At 50.9% G+C, this 17,026-nt stretch overlaps 1 protein-coding gene across 4 annotated transcripts in view; it reads right to left on the bottom strand.

The window, feature by feature from the left end:
* Positions 1-4,235: 4,235 nt before the first annotated feature.
* The window catches only part of Mdh2 (malate dehydrogenase 2), a 33,117-nt gene continuing 20,326 nt past the window's right edge, over positions 4,236-17,026 (bottom strand). The window contains exons 1-9 of one of the 4 annotated variants that reach the window (XM_048789960.1): positions 16,955-16,973; positions 13,202-13,370; positions 12,591-12,674; positions 11,588-11,697; positions 10,154-10,279; positions 7,789-7,866; positions 6,495-6,594; positions 6,032-6,183; positions 4,236-4,551 (exon numbers count right to left, since the gene is read on the bottom strand). In XM_048789960.1, coding sequence (XP_048645917.1) covers positions 4,420-4,551; positions 6,032-6,183; positions 6,495-6,594; positions 7,789-7,866; positions 10,154-10,279; positions 11,588-11,695 — 696 coding nt within the window. In that variant the 5' untranslated portion in view covers positions 11,696-11,697; positions 12,591-12,674; positions 13,202-13,370; positions 16,955-16,973 and the 3' untranslated portion in view covers positions 4,236-4,419. Of the gene's footprint in view, positions 4,552-6,031; positions 6,184-6,494; positions 6,595-7,788; positions 7,867-10,153; positions 10,280-11,587; positions 11,698-12,590; positions 12,675-13,201; positions 13,371-13,948; positions 13,988-14,648; positions 14,668-16,954; positions 16,974-17,026 lie in introns of those variants that run through there. The other 3 variants (XM_015491446.2, XM_048789957.1, XM_048789958.1) reach the window with 3 other exon arrangements.

Here is a 17,026-nt window from a genome sequence, read left to right as displayed (position 1 = left end):
ATAAAAATAAAAGGGTTTAGGACATGGGGATGTGGCTCAGTGGTAGACTACGCCTGGCTTTAGGTCCCAGGACTTTCGGGGGCCTTGGGGGAGACTGCGTTGATTGCCATTGAACAGGCTGGAGGGAGCCTTGGGTGATCAGTACTTCAATCAGTAGCCTTGGCCTTGGGGAGAGAGTTGGGATGGGGGGACCCACTGGGAAACCAGTCCAAAGTTCTGAATTTGGATCCTGCTGGGGGTCTGTGGCTTGTTTTCTGCCCCCTCCCCACTTCAACTCAGCTCTTTGCAGAAGGGGTGCTGTCCATGGTGGTGATAAAATATTTAACCTCTAGAAGCACTTTGGCACTACTGGTCAGTGAGCCGGGAGACCCCATGCTGCTGCTGAGTTACCCCTTTATCATGGTGCAGGGAGTCCCCAGGGAGGAGCTCCAGACCGGACAGTGGCTGCTGACCAGTTAGTTTGGGTATGTCTCTCTCATGACCAGAGCAACTGCCCTGGTGCCAACTGGCCCCAATCAACCCACCTGGCCCTACCTCCACTTTGCCATCTGTTTCTGCCTGCCCTGGGGTGACCCCAATGAACTCTAGAAGAAAATGAAGAAAAGGGGAAAAAAGTAATGTATTTCAGGTTGACCGGCTCTGGCTGCTTTCAGTGTTTGCCCCAAGCAGTTGAATCCACAGGCCAGGACACAGGCGGCAGGGGCTGATGCAATGGCCCCTTAGGGCCCAGCCTCCGGCAGGGTTTGTCCCTGGAGGTCAAAGTTCCAACCCAGGCCCAGCACCTGGAAGGACAAGCTGCTGCAGCCCCACAGGGGTGGACAGGCCCAGACTGGCCCTTCTGGCCACCCAGCAGCTTCCCCCTCCCCTCACAGTGCCAGGCCTGTCCTTGCTGTCCACACAGGACACTGGAGACAAGAGGAACTCAAGGTTGCCTGGCTAACTCATCTCAGGAGGCATGGTCTTACATTCTTGGGTTTGGGGGTCCCTCCACTCAAACTCTTGTGCTGATATTGAGGCTCCAGGCCCGTCCTCTGAGCCCGTTTCTACAGTCCTCCCTGGATTTGCTTCTGCTGTATTATCCCTGTCTGGAATGGCTGTCCCCTCCTGCCTGGATGAGTGGGGGCCAGACAGCACAGGGAGCAGGTTTTAGCTCTGGAACAAAGCTCACTGGGCGGGTGACCCAGCCAGGCCTGGGAGCTGAGTACAGCTCAGGCCTCTAGCTCCCTCTCCAGGCCGCAGGGGAGAACTGCTGTCCTTGCCTTCTGCCTGGGCTACCCAGGAGGAGATGACATTTGCTACTTTGCAAATGTCAGCTTTCTTATTTATTTTTGGTACTGGGGATTGAACCTAGAGGTGCTTAACCACTGAGCCATATCCCCGGTCCTTTTTATATTTTATTTAGAGACAGGGTCTCACTGAGTTGCTCAGGGCCTTGGTAGATTGCTGAGGCTGGCTTTGGACTCACGATCCTCCTGGCTCGGCCTCCTGAGCGCTGGGGTTACAGGACACTGCAGGACTGGCTTTCGTTTTCGCTGTGGGGAAGCACTCCCTCCACACAGCCTTCCCTCTGCTCTCTGAAGACTGGTTCCTGGCTTCCTCTGGCAAAGGACTCAGTCACCTCTTTTGGTCATTAATACCATACACAGAACCCTGGGTGGGTTTTTTTTTTTTTCACTGCAGGGGACAGGAGTTGGTTGGAGGAGGCCCAAAGGTGGGGATGCAGTCCAGGCTACAGCCTGGGAGGGGGCCTGGCCCAGGGTGGTTAACCATGTGACGGTGGTTGATAGACTTCTGGGGGCAGAAAGGTGCTGGGAGATGCAAAGGACTTTTCTCCATGTCCTGCCACCCCTCCCCTGCTCACTGCCACCTCATCGCTGGCCGCCAGCCTTTCTGTCCCGAGTCCCAGGTGGTCCTCGCCTCCACACTGTTCCGGTTCCCAAGTGTTGTACAGGCCTGCAGCAGGCCCTCCGCTGGGACCCTGCCCTGGCTCCCTGGGCCCAAGACTTTCCTTGTTGAAGCCTGAGCAGCTTCCGCCTAGGATCCTGTTGCCAAGTGGCTCAGTTCCTTTGATGTCCCCAGGACGATCCTTCAGTCCCGTGTACAGATTTCTCCCCAGACCAGCCTGCTCCCCCGCTGTGGGCCTCAGCTGTGCCTCAGATCCATCTTAGGCCCGATCCCTTCAGCCCACCTGCCCTCCTTGCTGGCCAAAATGCTGCCCCACCTTCAGGGTCAGCCCAAATGTCATCTCCTCCTCCTGGGTAGCCTAATGATGGCACTCTGCCCTGATTCCTGTTCAGTCAAGGCATCCAGAGGGAGCCCTTGTCCTCTCTTGGGTCCTGTGTTGCTTTATCTGCATTTTCTTGCTGGTTCTCGAGGAATCGGGAATAGGCGGAGGGGCAGGAACAGTTCTTATAGTGAAAAGAACTCTGGGACAGCTGGTGTCTCCACAGCATGGATCCCCTGACCCAAGAAGAATAATCCAGAAGAATCTAGAACATTTTAGATTCTGGGCCTTCTGTCTTGGACTGCTAGATCTGAACTTCTGAGGGATAGGGAGGGCCACTGGTATCTCCCTGGTATAGAGAGATGAGCAGTGACCATCCCAACCCAGGCCATCACTTGACCTCTCAGGTCCTGGTTCTGCCTGTTAGTGCAAGAACCCATGCAATAGCAGCCCCCCACTCCAAGGAGAGCGAGCCCCATGTAGACCCCACAGGGTCCAAAAGGGTAGCGAGATTGAGCCGTGCTCTTTATAGAAGCAAAAAATTTAAAAACTCATTATCCAACAGTGGGGTAAATCAGAGATGTCCTCCCTAAGGATTAGCCAGAGACTGAAAATGTGACATGAGAAAGTACATTCTTTTGTGAAATGGGCAGAACTGGTCCCTAAAGTCACTGGCCTTTGGGGTCACCTCATGACACACGAGGGCTTGTGACTTGCTCTAACCCAGAGAGGCTATATACCAGCTTGGGGACTCTGCCTTATGCCCTGGCAGATGCTGCTTTTGGACTTGGGGACCCTGAGCCACAGGAAAACCCACTCACCCACCCGCCCTTCTGTAGGCCTTAAGACAGGGAAGCCCAGTTGTCCCACTGTGCCCCAAGCACCAGCTGTGACCCAGGATGTTCCAGGCCAGCCCAGCTCCTGACGTCAGCAACCCCAGCAGATGCCAGTGGAGCTGAGTGCCCAGCCTCAGCACAGAACCCAGTGACTCCGCCACAGCAGGGCGCGCGAGCAGGAGCAGCGTCAGGAGGCTCTGGGCAGCAGCCCAGCTAAGGACGTGTGAGACCACGAGGCCGGGCCCTTGCCGGAGTGGTCTCCCTGATTTCTCCTTGGGTTTTACACCACGAGTAGGTACGTTCCTTTAAGAGAACCACTGTCATTCTTTACAATGAAACCTATTTCAGTTTAAAAACCCAAAACTCCAAAAAGGGTCGATAAATGAGTGGCCCACCCAGGGCACACCTCACCTCCACCCACAGTGGAAGGCATCCCATTGCCAGAAAGTTCCCTCTTGGGTATGGAGCCCATTCCACTTCAGAGGCCGCCGCTTCTGGGGACCACACTGCCCAACCGCTGAAGGGAACCGAATATCCTGTGACCCTCCACACCTTCACCCAACGCAATCCCTTTGTTAGTCCCTGAAGAACACCTGCAGCCACGTCTCCCCGTGTCCTGCCTGGACCAGCAGCTGGGGCTCAGCTTGCTCCTGCCCCACCCTCACTTCACTGAGGCCAAGGTGCTAGTCACTACTGGTGTTGGAGGAAGCTGGGCGGGGCTGGGGCTCAGTGGCAGAGTGTGAGGCCTTGGTTCGACCCTCAGCATCACATAGAAATAAGTAAATAAAGGTATTGTGTCCACCTAAAGTAAAAAAAAAAAAAAAAATTATATATATGAGGTGGCGGCCAAGGCTCAGAGGGGGCAGGGCCAGCGGAGGCAGCTCACAGCAGAGAATGGTGTCAGGAAAGAACCAATGGCATGAGCCACTGAGCCACCTACCCTGGGAGGGCACAAGGACACCTTATCAGGTCACACCTGGGATAGGCAGGGTGTAAAGCGCATGTGGGGAGAAGCAGGCGCCCAGAGGCTGAGCGCCCCACCCCACGTCAGAAACCTCCTGGGGCCACTGATGCCGCATTCTGAGGTGGGAGAGCACCTGGCGTGATGGGTGGGGGAGAGGCCACAGACACTCCAGGGTCACCTCTCTGGGAAAAAGAACACTCATAGAGGAGCCTTGAAAAAGAAAATCAAGTCTGCTTTTATTGTCGCACCAATAGACCAGCCACAATTTGGAAGGGACGATAACACGGATAATAACAACCATAATTGAAGCAAATTAAATGAACAGCATCCGACCCGGCCTTCCAGTGACATGATGCCGCGATAAGTTAAGGAAGCCGCTGCTCGACACTCGCACCTCACTTCATGTTCTTGACAAAGTCTTCTCCTTTCTTGATGGAGGCTTTCAGCTCAGGGATGGCCTCGGCAATCATCTTCTCTTCAAAGGAAGAGACTTTGCCGATGCCCAGGTTCTTCTCCAGGCCCTTTTTCTGGAGGGGAGAAGGAAGATGGCAACATTTGAAAAATCAGCGCGTCACAGAAAACCCAACCTGCGCCTTCCCTGGCTCTGCCTGGCCATCACACCAGCCGCTGTGGGCAGCCAAGGACCCCAGTGGATCTGAGCCCAGGTCGGGAGCCCCAGCTGCAGACAGACCATCCCAGGGGGGTCCTGGCCGTCCTCACTGCACACGTGGCGTGGACAATTGCCTTCATTCCTATCTGCTTTCCTATCTACAGGACGAGTGCTCCCCTCCCTCCCTGCCACTCGAGTGCAGGCGAAGTCAACTGGGCTCAGCACTGGCCCAGAGTGCTCACAGCTAGCAGAACTGACCACACAGTACTTCTGGGTTCTAGTCTCTTCCCCAAGTTCAAAGATGGAAGGAATGTTAACATTTACTTGACTCAAATCTATTTAAGTGGGTGAATATCTGACATCAAAGACAGAGGTGTCAGCCAGGTGCGATGCCACACACCTGTAATCCTGTGGCTCAGGAGGCCAAGGCAGCAACTTAGTGAGGCCCTGAGCAACTTAGCAAGACCCCGTCTCTAAACAAACAGGCAGAGGATGTGGCTCAGAGGTTAAGCAACCCTGGGTTTAATCCAGGCGCACACATAGGAGTCTTGTCACTGTGTCACCTCCCAAAAGCTGTCTGTGCAACAGCCTCCAACCCAGCTCCAAGGTGATCTGCTCTCTCTTCTCCTGCCTAGGCCCCCAGATGCAGGTACTCTCCCCACAGCTCTGCCACACCTGCCACCACCTGAGCCCTGAACCATACTGCACAACACATTCCCACCATAGGGAGCTCCATGGCCAGAGGCCATGTCCTATGGATCCCCAGAGTCAGAGTGTCTGTCTGTAAGTGGTCCTGTAGGCCATGAGACCTAATTCCTGGGTGTGAAGTGATGTGATCACCCGTGTGCCTGATTTCAGTAGCTGCTCACACATGTGGAAAGCTGAGACCGAGGGGTCTCTGCTCACTCAAGACTCAGTGAAGAGCCAGTCAGACCTCACAGGTGCCCCCGAACAGCTACCCGAAGCCAGCACTGTGACCAGATGGGCTCCGTCCCTAGAAGCACATCCCCAGGAGGAAAGCACCGGGGCAGGACCGAAGTCCACAGCCACGCAACAGCTCCAGGCCTCCCGGGAGTGCAGCCGCAGCTGAGGTCAAAGTAGAGCGAGAGGCGTGGCGATGGCTTCAGGGCTGGCTGGCCAGGGAGGCTCTCAGAGCTGTCCTGCTGCCTTGAGCCCGAGGGTCTCATTTATCACATTTAGCTGCTCAGCACCAGCTGCTCAGTCCGCGCGGAGGAGGAGATGCACACTCCTCAGCGTGACACTCTTGGCTCTTAACTGAGGTGTGCTTCCACCCTCACAGCTTGAGCATACACCAGGCAGGGGTGTGCAGCCACTGCACAGGGACATGTGCACTGTGGAGCCAAGGGACAGGGACCTGCTCTCCCGGGGCTACATACCCCCAGCAGCAAGGGCGTGGAGAAGTAGGTGCACTCAGTTTCCTGGGACTTCACGAAGGAGCACTCGACCACGCCTTCCTTGCCGTTCATCGCATCCACGAGGGAGAAGACAAAGCGGGCGCCAGCGTAGGCCATGGACAGGGTGGCAGAGCCTAGGGGAGCCAGTCGGGTTGGCCAGCTGGTACTGCAGCCCAGACCCAGGGAGCCTGCTCCACAGGACAACTGCAGCCGCCCCAGCTCCCCAGCTGAGAATCCCCCCTTGGACTTCACTGTCTTCTGAATGACAGAGTCAGTTCTCGTCCCCACCGTCACCCCAGCCCACATGGCAAGCCAAGCTCCTCCTCTGCAGAACCAAGCTTAGGCAAAGGCACATGGAAAACCCCACTCTGGCCTGAGCAGTCTTGCCCTCCAGCCCCATCTCTCAGGGCTCCCCTTCCATCTCAGGGTTTCCTGAGGACCCTACCTGCTCCAGCTTTAGCCTTCACCACCTCGGTGCCAGCCTCCTGGATCCGTCCGGTGAGTGCTGTCAGCTGGTCTTGGGGGAAGTCCACCTTGGGAGTACACTGCAAGCCCAGCCGCAGGTCAGGAGAGCAGCTCCAGGCTCAGCCCAGGAGCAGACCCCCAGGCCCCACCCCAACCCCTGCCCTTCCCCATAGTGGGCTCCCTCCTGTGACCACCTCAAGGGAAACTGGGATTGTTTCTTATAAAGACCAAAAGAAACTTCATAGGGCGGCTTGGTGAGAGCCCCCCGCCCCTGCTTTTCTCCAGGTATTTGGTTTGCACTCAGGAGCACTCGCCAGCCCTTTTTATTTACTTATTTTTCATTTTGAGATTGTCTTTTGGCTAAGTTGCTGGGGCTGGCTTTGAACTTACAATCCTCCTGCCTTAGCCTCCTGAGTGACAGAGCACAGGAGTGTGACACCACGCCTGGCCTGCTACTAATTTTAAAAGAACCTTTTACATTTTATACTAATTTTAGAGGAAAGTTGAAAAATTACCACATAGATGTCCCGTAGATGGCTTTCCCCAATGTGGGCATTTCCTGTGACCACAGGGCAGCTGTGTGGCTGGGAGACTGTACATCAGAACCTGAGCTACAGACATTCCGATGCCCATTTCCCCACTGCTGTTCCTGTTCTGTTCTAGAGCCAGGTTCGCAATCCCAGCTCGCACTCAGTCTGTTCCGAGTCCCTCAGCTTTTCCTGATTTTTCTTTCTTGATCACATCAATTTGGATGTGTCAGACATTTCCTCATGATTTTCTTGTAAGATCATGCATTTTGGGCAAAAATACCACAAATATTTTGTCTTTCTTAGGCACTGTATTCAGGGCCACGAGGTCAATCTGATGGGTCTCCTTCCTGGTGGTGCCAACCGTCTCTCTATGCCTCCTCCCCATCTTAAAGATAGGGTCTGGCTATGTTGCCCAGACTGGCCTTGAACTTGTGGGCTCTGTGCTCCTCCTACCTCAGCCTCCTAAGCAGCAGGGTCTGCAGGCACCACGGTGTGGCAGCTTCTGTTCATTTTTAAACAGCACCTTTCCTGCCCTGATCTAGCTCAGGAATCATGATGCTTTCCACACAGTTCCCACAGTGTGCTGAAGCCCACTGCCGTCCTCTGACCCAAGAGACCCCACAGGCTAGTCAGGAAGCCCCAGGCATCCTGGGGCTGCTGCTGAATCTTTTCGAAATACAGTGGATGCTTCCATTTTTTCCATCCTGAGGGCCTCAGGACAGCCTTGCAAGAACACTCACACACCTGAGAGATTAGGGGGATGATGGTCTTCCCAGCATGGCCACCAATGACAGGAACGCTGACCCGAGCTGGATCCAAACCCTGCTCACCAAAGTATGAAGCTTGGTTAGTCGGTGATAAGCACTCTGGGAATGAAGCACTCATATCCATCTACATCACCCACACTGGGAAAATCCACAGAACTCAGAACAAAGGAACCAGGGAAGAGATACTGTCTAACCCCAGCCCAGGTGTGTGTAGGCTCGGAGCTGAGACCAACCACCTAGCTGAGGTCCTCCCAGTGGTCTGACATCCTCTCAGAATTAGAGGCAGTGGCCCTCTTTCTCAGAGCAAATGTCATTCTCCCTGGAGAAGCCCACACCCGAGTCCCCATAGTCATAGAGAACCAGGCAAATGCCATTTCCCTCATTTCTATTCTGGGAAACTCAGAGGTTAGAAGTGTGGCAACTCCAACTCATTGGGATGGAAAGAACAAAACTGAGTTGTATGAGATCAAAATATGGTTCAAGGTAGCAGGGCTTGCTGGACAGGCGGACTCACTTTTAAACCGGAGGTATGATGCCTCCAAGGACCTGTGTCCCAAGTGTTTCTAAAAGCAGACAAAAAAGAACCTGGTGGGAGTGACTGTGGGGAGGTAAGCAGCGATCATAGTAATGCCACCTTCCCCAAGTGCTGAGTCCCAGGAGCCCGGCTCATGTCAGGAGACAGCCTGCCTGGGAGGGCGGCCAAGACCTGTGGGGCACACGTGCCGAGCTCTGCATGTCCCTGGGACAGAGACATACTCCCTGTGTCTGCCCTTTCAATAAGGACAGGTGATGGCCCCAAGCTGTGCGACAAGATGGAAGAGAATTCCAGACCAAAGGACTGGCGTCAGAGAAGTTAGGGGCACAGAGGGCAGATGTGGCACCAGCAGAGTGTGAAATGCAAATACCAGGAGATGCGAGAAGCCAGTGAAGGAGGGTGGTGCAAAGGGGACTCGAGACAGCCCAGAGGATGAGGGAAGAGCCAGCTTTCCGGACACCGGTTCACTTTGACGAGCTTGTCAATTATAGCTTTTTCTGGCAAGCACCAAGATCCCCTCTCCAACCTGTCTAGTTTCTAAGCTAAGTCAGCTTTGCCTATAGAACCCTCTGTGAGCACATAGGAATTACATGTGGCTATCACATCTGAAATGCGGCTGGTGTGACAGAGGACATACAGATTTATTTACATAGCCACATGTAGCCTAGGTCCTGTGGGAAATGGAGTGTTCAGCCATGAGAGCTCATGGTACCACAAGAGCCCTCAAATAACAAGTATGGCTGCTGCCTGGGCCCTGGGCCTGCCCTCCAGCTGGTCCACTTTCACCCCGGACACTGCCCACTCCTTCCCCATGGTCCTGCCACACTCCAAACACACCTGTGCTTGCTGAACCGATCACTCAATTAAATTGTCTCTTGCCCCTCCACTACTCAAGGCCCAAAGCCCTAGGCCACATCTCACAGATCACTGCAACCCCAATATCTAGAATAGACCCTTATACATGCTATGACATGAATTAAAGTGGGGACACCATCTGGAAGTTCAGAAGCAGATCTGTCTGGTGCACAAAGGGTCTCCAGTTAAGGCCCACGGTCCTGTGTGTGCACTTGCCACCAAGCTTTGTGAAAGTCAATCTGCTCCCTGCTTCAGGAGGCCCCCACTTGCCTGCAACGCCAGAGCAAAAGGGCTTGCGGCTCAAGGTGGGCACTTCTGGGGCCCAGAGGAGCTTCTGCTAAATACGCAGCTAAAATGATTTGCAAGCAGTTTGTGAAAGGCACTGGCGCCAAACCAAACCTACCTCAAGACAAGCCAGGGTGCAGTCCAACAGCCCAGGAGCAAGCAGCTAGCAGCACCAGAACCCTCAAAGGTAAGCCACTACGGGCTCCCAAGGGAAAGAGAACTAGAGGCCCCAGATAACCCTGGTTTCTTAGGATTTCAGGAACTTTCTCAAATTCTTCCTAGTTGCTGATTTTATCACCCTTCATCTAAGAACTAGCAGGTTAATCCTGGCAATACTAGTTTCCAAGGGGCAAGGAAAAAAGGGAAGACGGGGAGCACAATCCAAGTGTGGCCACCAAGAAACCCAGGAAAAGTCTGAAGCTGATGCACCTGGTCAGAGGTCAAAGGCAGAGGGAACCAAGCCAGACGGCAGCTGGCTACTCTGAACCTGCAGGGACCTGCTGCATGAATTCCTCAAGAAAATGTGGGTACTGCTTTCCACTAAGGGTAAAAGCTATAAACACTAAACTCTCAGGTCAAAGCGCCTGTTGCTTCCTGTGCTGGTAAACAAGCAAGGTGGCTGGGGAAGTTCAGCAAAGCAACCCAAGGACAGTGGTACAGTCCTTACCTTCAGCTCTGCAACAAAAGTGTTGGCTCTGACAATGTCCAGGGTTGTCACACCAAAGATCTTATTGGGGTCGTACACTCCATGTTTCTTGAAAACTTCTGCTGTGATTGGGATGGTGGAGTTAACCTGTGAATGACAGGCACAGTTGGCCTAGACTTGGAGCACAGGGCCAAGAAGAGAAGGAGCCCTCTTTCATCAGACCATCGACAAGGCCGCAGACACCAGATTCAATTGCCCTAGTAATTGTTTACAGTCAAGCCACTCACAGGACAGGACAGTCACACTACTGAAAACAGAAACCCCTCTACTGCAGGGTGTGGGCATCAGTCATCAGATATGTGTTGTTGCTATATGGGACACCTTCTGCTGACTGGAGCTTACTCAAAGCAGATGAACTAGGTCAAATCCCAGTTCTGTCCTTCTGTGTTGTGACCTTGGGCAAGTCACCCAAACTCCTTAGGACCTGGTCCCTTTATCTGTAAAATGGGGACCCCTAGGGAGGCTGCTGTGAAGACTAATGAATTCCTGGGCGGGGGCAGGCTTAAACCTTGCCCCCACACGGAGAACACAGAATAGGACAGCGGCGAGGCCTACACCAGGCACCTGCCAGTGGCCCATAGAAGACACTGTTACTATCTACTCTCAACCACCCCCTGAGGAGGTGAGCTAGTGGGGAAGACAGGACCCTCTTCTCAGGCCAGCAGCCCTGTCCCCATTGCTGCCACTGCACCTTCCCATGGATCCTTGCCACACTCAGACCCCAGCACCAGACTCAGCTAGGAGGAGGGAAGCAGAGCGCAGCTTTTACACATGTGACATGAGGCCCTGCCAGCCCAGGCCTGGGCACCATGGCTGTCCTCATGCCTGCACACTACCTGCAAGTTTCAGCAGGGCTAGGGGCAGCTGTGTATCAGAAACTGTGTGCCTAAGTGTGAGGGGAAGGGGAGGACGGGGACCCAGAACTGTAGACCCTGAGTGAAACACAACAGAAGAGGAACTCACAGGCTCCCACAGTCATGGCTGAGAGGAACCTCCAGAACAGATTGGGGAAGCCACAGAGAGGGCAGGTGATCTGCCCGGGGCAGAGCTGGCTGGACACCAGGCTCAATCACTGTCTGTGCTGGAAGGCACCCGTAGAAATAAGCCTCAGGACCTCTTACCAGAGCATCCAACTTGTCACCTTACATGCAAAGATCACCAGTTAGAATGGATTATAGTCAATCATCAAAAGGACTTTATTACTTTAATTACTCCTTTAACAGACCTATTGCCAAATCAAGTCACATTCTGAAGTATTGGTGGTTGAGACCACATATGATTTTGGGGGCACATAACTAGACTATAATAGGCAGTTCATTCTCCCTAACACAAGGACAAACTTCTGCTTCAACTGGGCCTTGGGCACAGTACCAGCACCACCCTGCTTGCACTCACCGGATTGGAAATGATGCAGATCATGGCTTCAGGGCAATGCTGGGCACAGGCAGCAGCCAGGGTGGCCACAATTGTTGCATTGGTGTTGAACAGGTCATCCCGTGTCATGCCTGAAATGGCCCAGTACAAGACATTCATAAGGAACATGGTGAATTTCCAAATAGGTGCCAAATGCTAGGTGTCAGCCGTTATAGGAAACTCAATAAGAACAGGACGGTGCTCCCATTTCAAGTAGATCTATCCTGTAGGGCGAGCAATCTGGTGCGGCAAGTGCCACAGTGAGGGTAGGGGTGGGGAGGGTGATGGCTGAGAAGGATCATCAGGGATTAGTCAGAACCCCAAGGTGGAGCTGGGTGGAAGAAGGCCATTTCAGGCACCAGCTGAATGGTGCCTCATTGAGGCAGGGGACAAACAGCAGATAATGGCTGACTTTATACACCAGGCCCACATGTGACATTTATCTCCCGGGCAATGGGGAGCCTATGGGTGTTCTGTTTTTCTTTTTCTCAATATTTTTTAGTTACAGGTGAACACAATATCTTTAGTTTGCTTATTTATTTTTATGTGGTGCTGAGGATGAAACCTAGTGCCTCAGCTGGTGCTCTGCCACTGAGCCCCAGCCCCCCAGCCCCCCTATGGGTGTTTTCTTAGTGAAGATTGAATTTTTTTTTTTTGTGGTACTAGGGGTTGAACCCAGGGCACTTAACCACTGATCTACATCCTCAGCCTGTTTTAATTTTGAGACAGGGTCTTGTTAATTTGCTGAGGCTGGTTGAACCCAGGGCCTTGAGCATGCAAGGCAAGCACTCCACCACCAACTGAGCTATATCCCCAGCCCTTGAGGCTAGTTTTGAACTTGCAATCTTCCTGCCTCAGCCTCCCAAGTTGTTGGGATTATGAGTGTGCACACAATGATGCCCAGCAGATTCAATTAGTTTTTAAGGTAACAACCCGTTCTTAGAGACATATAGGAAGATGCTGGGCAAAGTTTCTGAACACAGACCTGGTTTTCTGGGGACTCCAGCTGGAATCACCACCACGTCACAGCCTTTCAGACAGTCTGGCAGCTGGTCAGGTCCGAGGTAGCCTAGAAGAAACATCCCATGAGAGCAAGACCATCTTTTTAACCCAGAAAGGGTTCCTGCAACCTTTCCTTGCCCAGGGCCCCACTGGTCCTTCAGGTCCCCACAAAAACAAACCCAGCCATCTGCTTGTCCTTGTCTGACTCACTAGCCCCTGCATGCCATGGTCAACTGCATTAGCTGCCTGCCACTCCTCAGAGCAAAAGGTACCTGGTGAGAAGGCACTCCAGAGGCCAGGAGTGAGAAATGCCCTGGACTCCCCAATAAGGACTCCCAATACCACTATCTACTTAATCTACTCCTATCATCTGGGGACAACAGTTATGCTATTCAAGATTTCAGGGAAATTTGCTACAATGTCTAAAATCTGCTTTGATTTTGACTTTTTCCTATTGTAGGAGATCTCAAAAACTCAAATATATAGCTCAAAANCTTTGAACATCTAGGTACATCTAAGATCTTATTGTTCTAGAATCAAGACCCTGGCCTATAGGGAGAAGACGGCAGGCTCTAAGGTGGGCGTGCCCAGTACCTTTCACTTTTGCTCTGGTCTCGATGTGGCTCAGATCTGCAGCCACCCCAGGTGTGTGAGCGATGTCATAGAGGGTCAGTCGACTCACAAGGGGGCTGTTCTTCAGGAGTAGTGAGAGGGGCTGCCCAATTCCTCCGGAGGCCCCAAGGACGGCTACTTTAGCATTGTTCTAAAAAGAGGTAGAGAAATAACTCTTAGGCCAGATTCAGCATTAAAAGGATCCACAGCACTAGTCCTCTTTTATTGGTATCAAAGCAAGATATAGTTGTTGTATTTCCATCAACTTCATTCTGATAAAATTCTGGACTTTATTCCAAAGGTCAAGTTTCAATGGGGAGAACTTCTGCATAGAGATGCTGTGATATCCAGGTCACACCCCACACACCCCTTCAGAAGATAAACAAACAGCTTCACCCAGTCAGGCATCGAGACTGACAACAGCAGCATTACCTTCCATCTGCAGTTTTAAAAAGTATAAACACACACAGAGTCCCACTGCATAGGGCTGTAGGGCTGCAGGGCTGAAGACCCTTGCTGGTTGAGGGTACAAGTTAATCAGATGCATTAGGAGCAACAGGAAAAGGTCTAAAAGAGAAGTACTTTTAGGGACTCAAAATACAATGCAAATGTTATGTAAATGGTTGTGTAGAATGTACTCATAGGGAATAATGACAAGAAAAAGTTTAAACAAGTTCAGTACATATATAAACTTCAGTTCCTTTTAGAGCATTTTTGATCGAGACTGACCTTATCGGTGGATGTGGAGCTCATGGACACAGGAGGCAACTATATTCTACAGTGGTGGATGATGCTAGTTAATAAAAATTTCAGTTATCAAAAACTGAAACTAAAATCAAACCAAAACAACTTTCACAATGTATGTCTGCTTAGGAATTAAGCTCTAAAAGCATACACAGCAACCAAGAGTTGAGTTTAAACAGGTTGAGGTTTTTTGGTTTGTTTTTCTTGTACTTGGGACTGAACCCAGGGGTGCTCCATACACTGAGCTATAGCCCCAGCCCTTTTCATTTTTTTTATTTTTGAGACAGGATCTTCCTAAATTGTGGTTGTCTTGCCTGTCTCCAAAGTTGCTGGGATTACAGGTGTATGCTAGTTTCTGTTACGGTTCTGAAAACAGACACTTAAAAACAAACTTTGGCCTTTTCCCCTTTCCCCTCCCCTCATGGGGTTGTCTTGTGCTCCCCACTTTAGAACCACTGCCCTGGTTGGTCTTGGAAGATTTACAGGTACATCTGGTTTCTGTTTTTAAGTGGTACTCTGAAGGTAGACCCTTGACTTCCCAAAAAAACTAAACTAGCCAGACCAACCTAGACCCCAAGGTCTGGCAATCTCATCCACTCTGGATCTTCCGCTGTCACTCCCAAATTTCAACTCTTCAGTTTTGTTTATTTTTTCCTTTTTCTCCTCCCCTGAGACAGGGTCTTACTGTGTTGCCCAGGCTGGCCTTGAATGCCTGGGCTCAAGTGGTCCTCTGGCCTCAGCCTCTCCAGTAGCAGGGATCTCAGGTGAGTGCTGCCATGCCCCATCCTAGCTCTGCAGTTGCCAGGCATTCCAGTAGTCCAAAAAAAAACAATGTTGATTTACCCTTTCTGGCTCTTCTTGCTCCCAAGTGGCAAATCTGCACTCTGTCAAATTTAAACCTCTAAAATCATCTTCTGTCTCTTCTTTATCCCATGTCAGAGCCAATCAGGACATGAGACTTGGCATCTTGAAATGGCTCCAATCTCCCGCTGTCCATTCCCATTCCATCCTGGACTACACACACACACACACACACACACACACACACACCACTCTTCCCAATAACTGAAGCCTCCATCATTTCACTCCCTTGCTCAAAAATCTTTAGAAGCTTCCAAGGCCAACCTGGGCAGTGGTTCCAAAGTGGGGAGCACAAGACAACCCCAAGAGGGGAGGGAAAGGGGGAAAAGGACAAAGTTTGTTTTTATTTAACAAATAGAGAATTAAATGTTACTAAGGATCAAACTGATCTGGTGCCCTTGCCAGTGGTCCTTAAGTGGATTAGCTCAGCGCGGGGGTAGAGGGAGGAAGAAGGGACAGGACTTCCTCACTCAGGTCTTTGCTTTCACTATGCTGAGATGTTCCTCTTTGTACAATAAGTCACCAACTTAGTATTTACAAAAGCACAGTGTGATCTCCACAATGCATCCCAATGGAGGAAGACCTTCAGGATCACAGTAGTTACCCTTGTTTTTGTAACAGTGTCTTCCACACCTGACTTTGCTGGGCATAGTGTCTATCAACAGCACCCAGATTAACAATGGTCCTGAAAATTGATACAGGGGACCTCGGTCTTTACTTATACGACTCTGCTTTATACTGCAAGTCTGCTATGGTTTGTTTTTGAATTTCTACTATGTGTTTGTATTATAATGTCTACATTAGTATGTCTATGTACAAATAGATACATTGACACTGTATGTTTATTTATTTAATTTTTTTACTATTGAGGATACAAGACCCAAAGTCTGGAGACCAAGGTGCTGTGCCTTAGGTTCAAGCCCACCTTTCTGCCTTACACAACTGCCTTTCCAGCACCTCCACCTGTATGTCCAACTGGCATTTTTTTTTTTTTTTAAAGAGAGAGAATTTTTTTTTAATATTTATTTTTTAGTTTTCGGCGGACACAACATCTTTGTATATGGTACTGAGGATCGAACTCGGGCCGAACGCATGCCAGGCGAGCGCGCTACCGCTTGAGCCACATCTCCAGCCCCCCAACTGGCATTTTTAACTCAATTTAAAAAACGAGCTCCTGAATCTTTCCACACCCAAACCTGCTCTCTTCTAGAAGTCTTGCCCATCTCAGCAAATACCAACTCCAAGGACCCAAACTTAGGTGTCATCTGTGATTCCAGTTTCTCTTTAAGTCCTCATATAACCAACAATCAGCAAATCTCACTCACTCCAGTCAAAAAATATCCCAAACCTAGCAACCTTTTACCATCTCCACAGATGTCACCCAGAGCACAACTCTTAATCTGTCATTCTCCCTTGACCTGTTCTTAAAATGGGAGCAAGAACAAGTCATTGCTATGCTCAAAGATCCTCGCGTTGTGGTCCCATTTTCAAGAGAATGCAACATTTTTTAAGACCTGCTGTTCTCTTCATTGCCCTCCCTGGAATTACACTGGTTCCTCATATTCTCAAACATCTTAGGCACCCCACTCTCATCCCAGGGCTCTCAGAATATTCTTTCTTCCTTCCTTCCTGTCACTAGGTATTGAACCCAGGGGTGCTCTCCCACTCTACCACTGAGCCACATACCCAGCTGTTTTTTATATTTTGGGTCCGGGTTTCACTAAATTGCTCAGGCGCCCTCAAACTTGCAATCCTCTTGCCTCAGCCTCCTGAACAGCTAGAATTACAAGTGTGAACCACCATGCCTGGCCCTGGAATCTCTTTCTATATGTAAACTCTGATTCCTTTGAGGCTTTACTCAAATGTCACATCCTGGGTGACACTTACCCTGCCTGTTCTAAAATCACAACTTTCTTCCTTGACAATCCCTCCTCTCCCCTGGTTTTTTCTTCTGTGCTTGTCACCAAGATACTTTGTAATGTGGGATATGACAAAAGTAAGTAAAATGTGTAGTAAAGTCCATGAGAACATAGTGCTTTGTTCTCTGCTGTATTTCTAGTGCCTAGGCTCAATGCCATCAAAATTCAATCCTTTTGGGCTAGGTGTGTAGCTCACTGGTAAAGCGCTTACCTAACATGCACTGGGTTCGATCTCTAGCATTTGCAAAAAAAAAAAAAAAAAAAAAAAAAAAAAAAAAAAAAA

The sequence above is a fragment of the Marmota marmota genome, unplaced genomic scaffold (assembly GCF_001458135.2).
Source record: "Marmota marmota marmota unplaced genomic scaffold, marMar, whole genome shotgun sequence".
NCBI classification, from domain to species: domain Eukaryota; kingdom Metazoa; phylum Chordata; class Mammalia; order Rodentia; family Sciuridae; genus Marmota; species Marmota marmota.
Note: the sequence above shows the minus strand (reverse complement) of the source record. Positions and strands in the feature narration are given on the sequence as shown.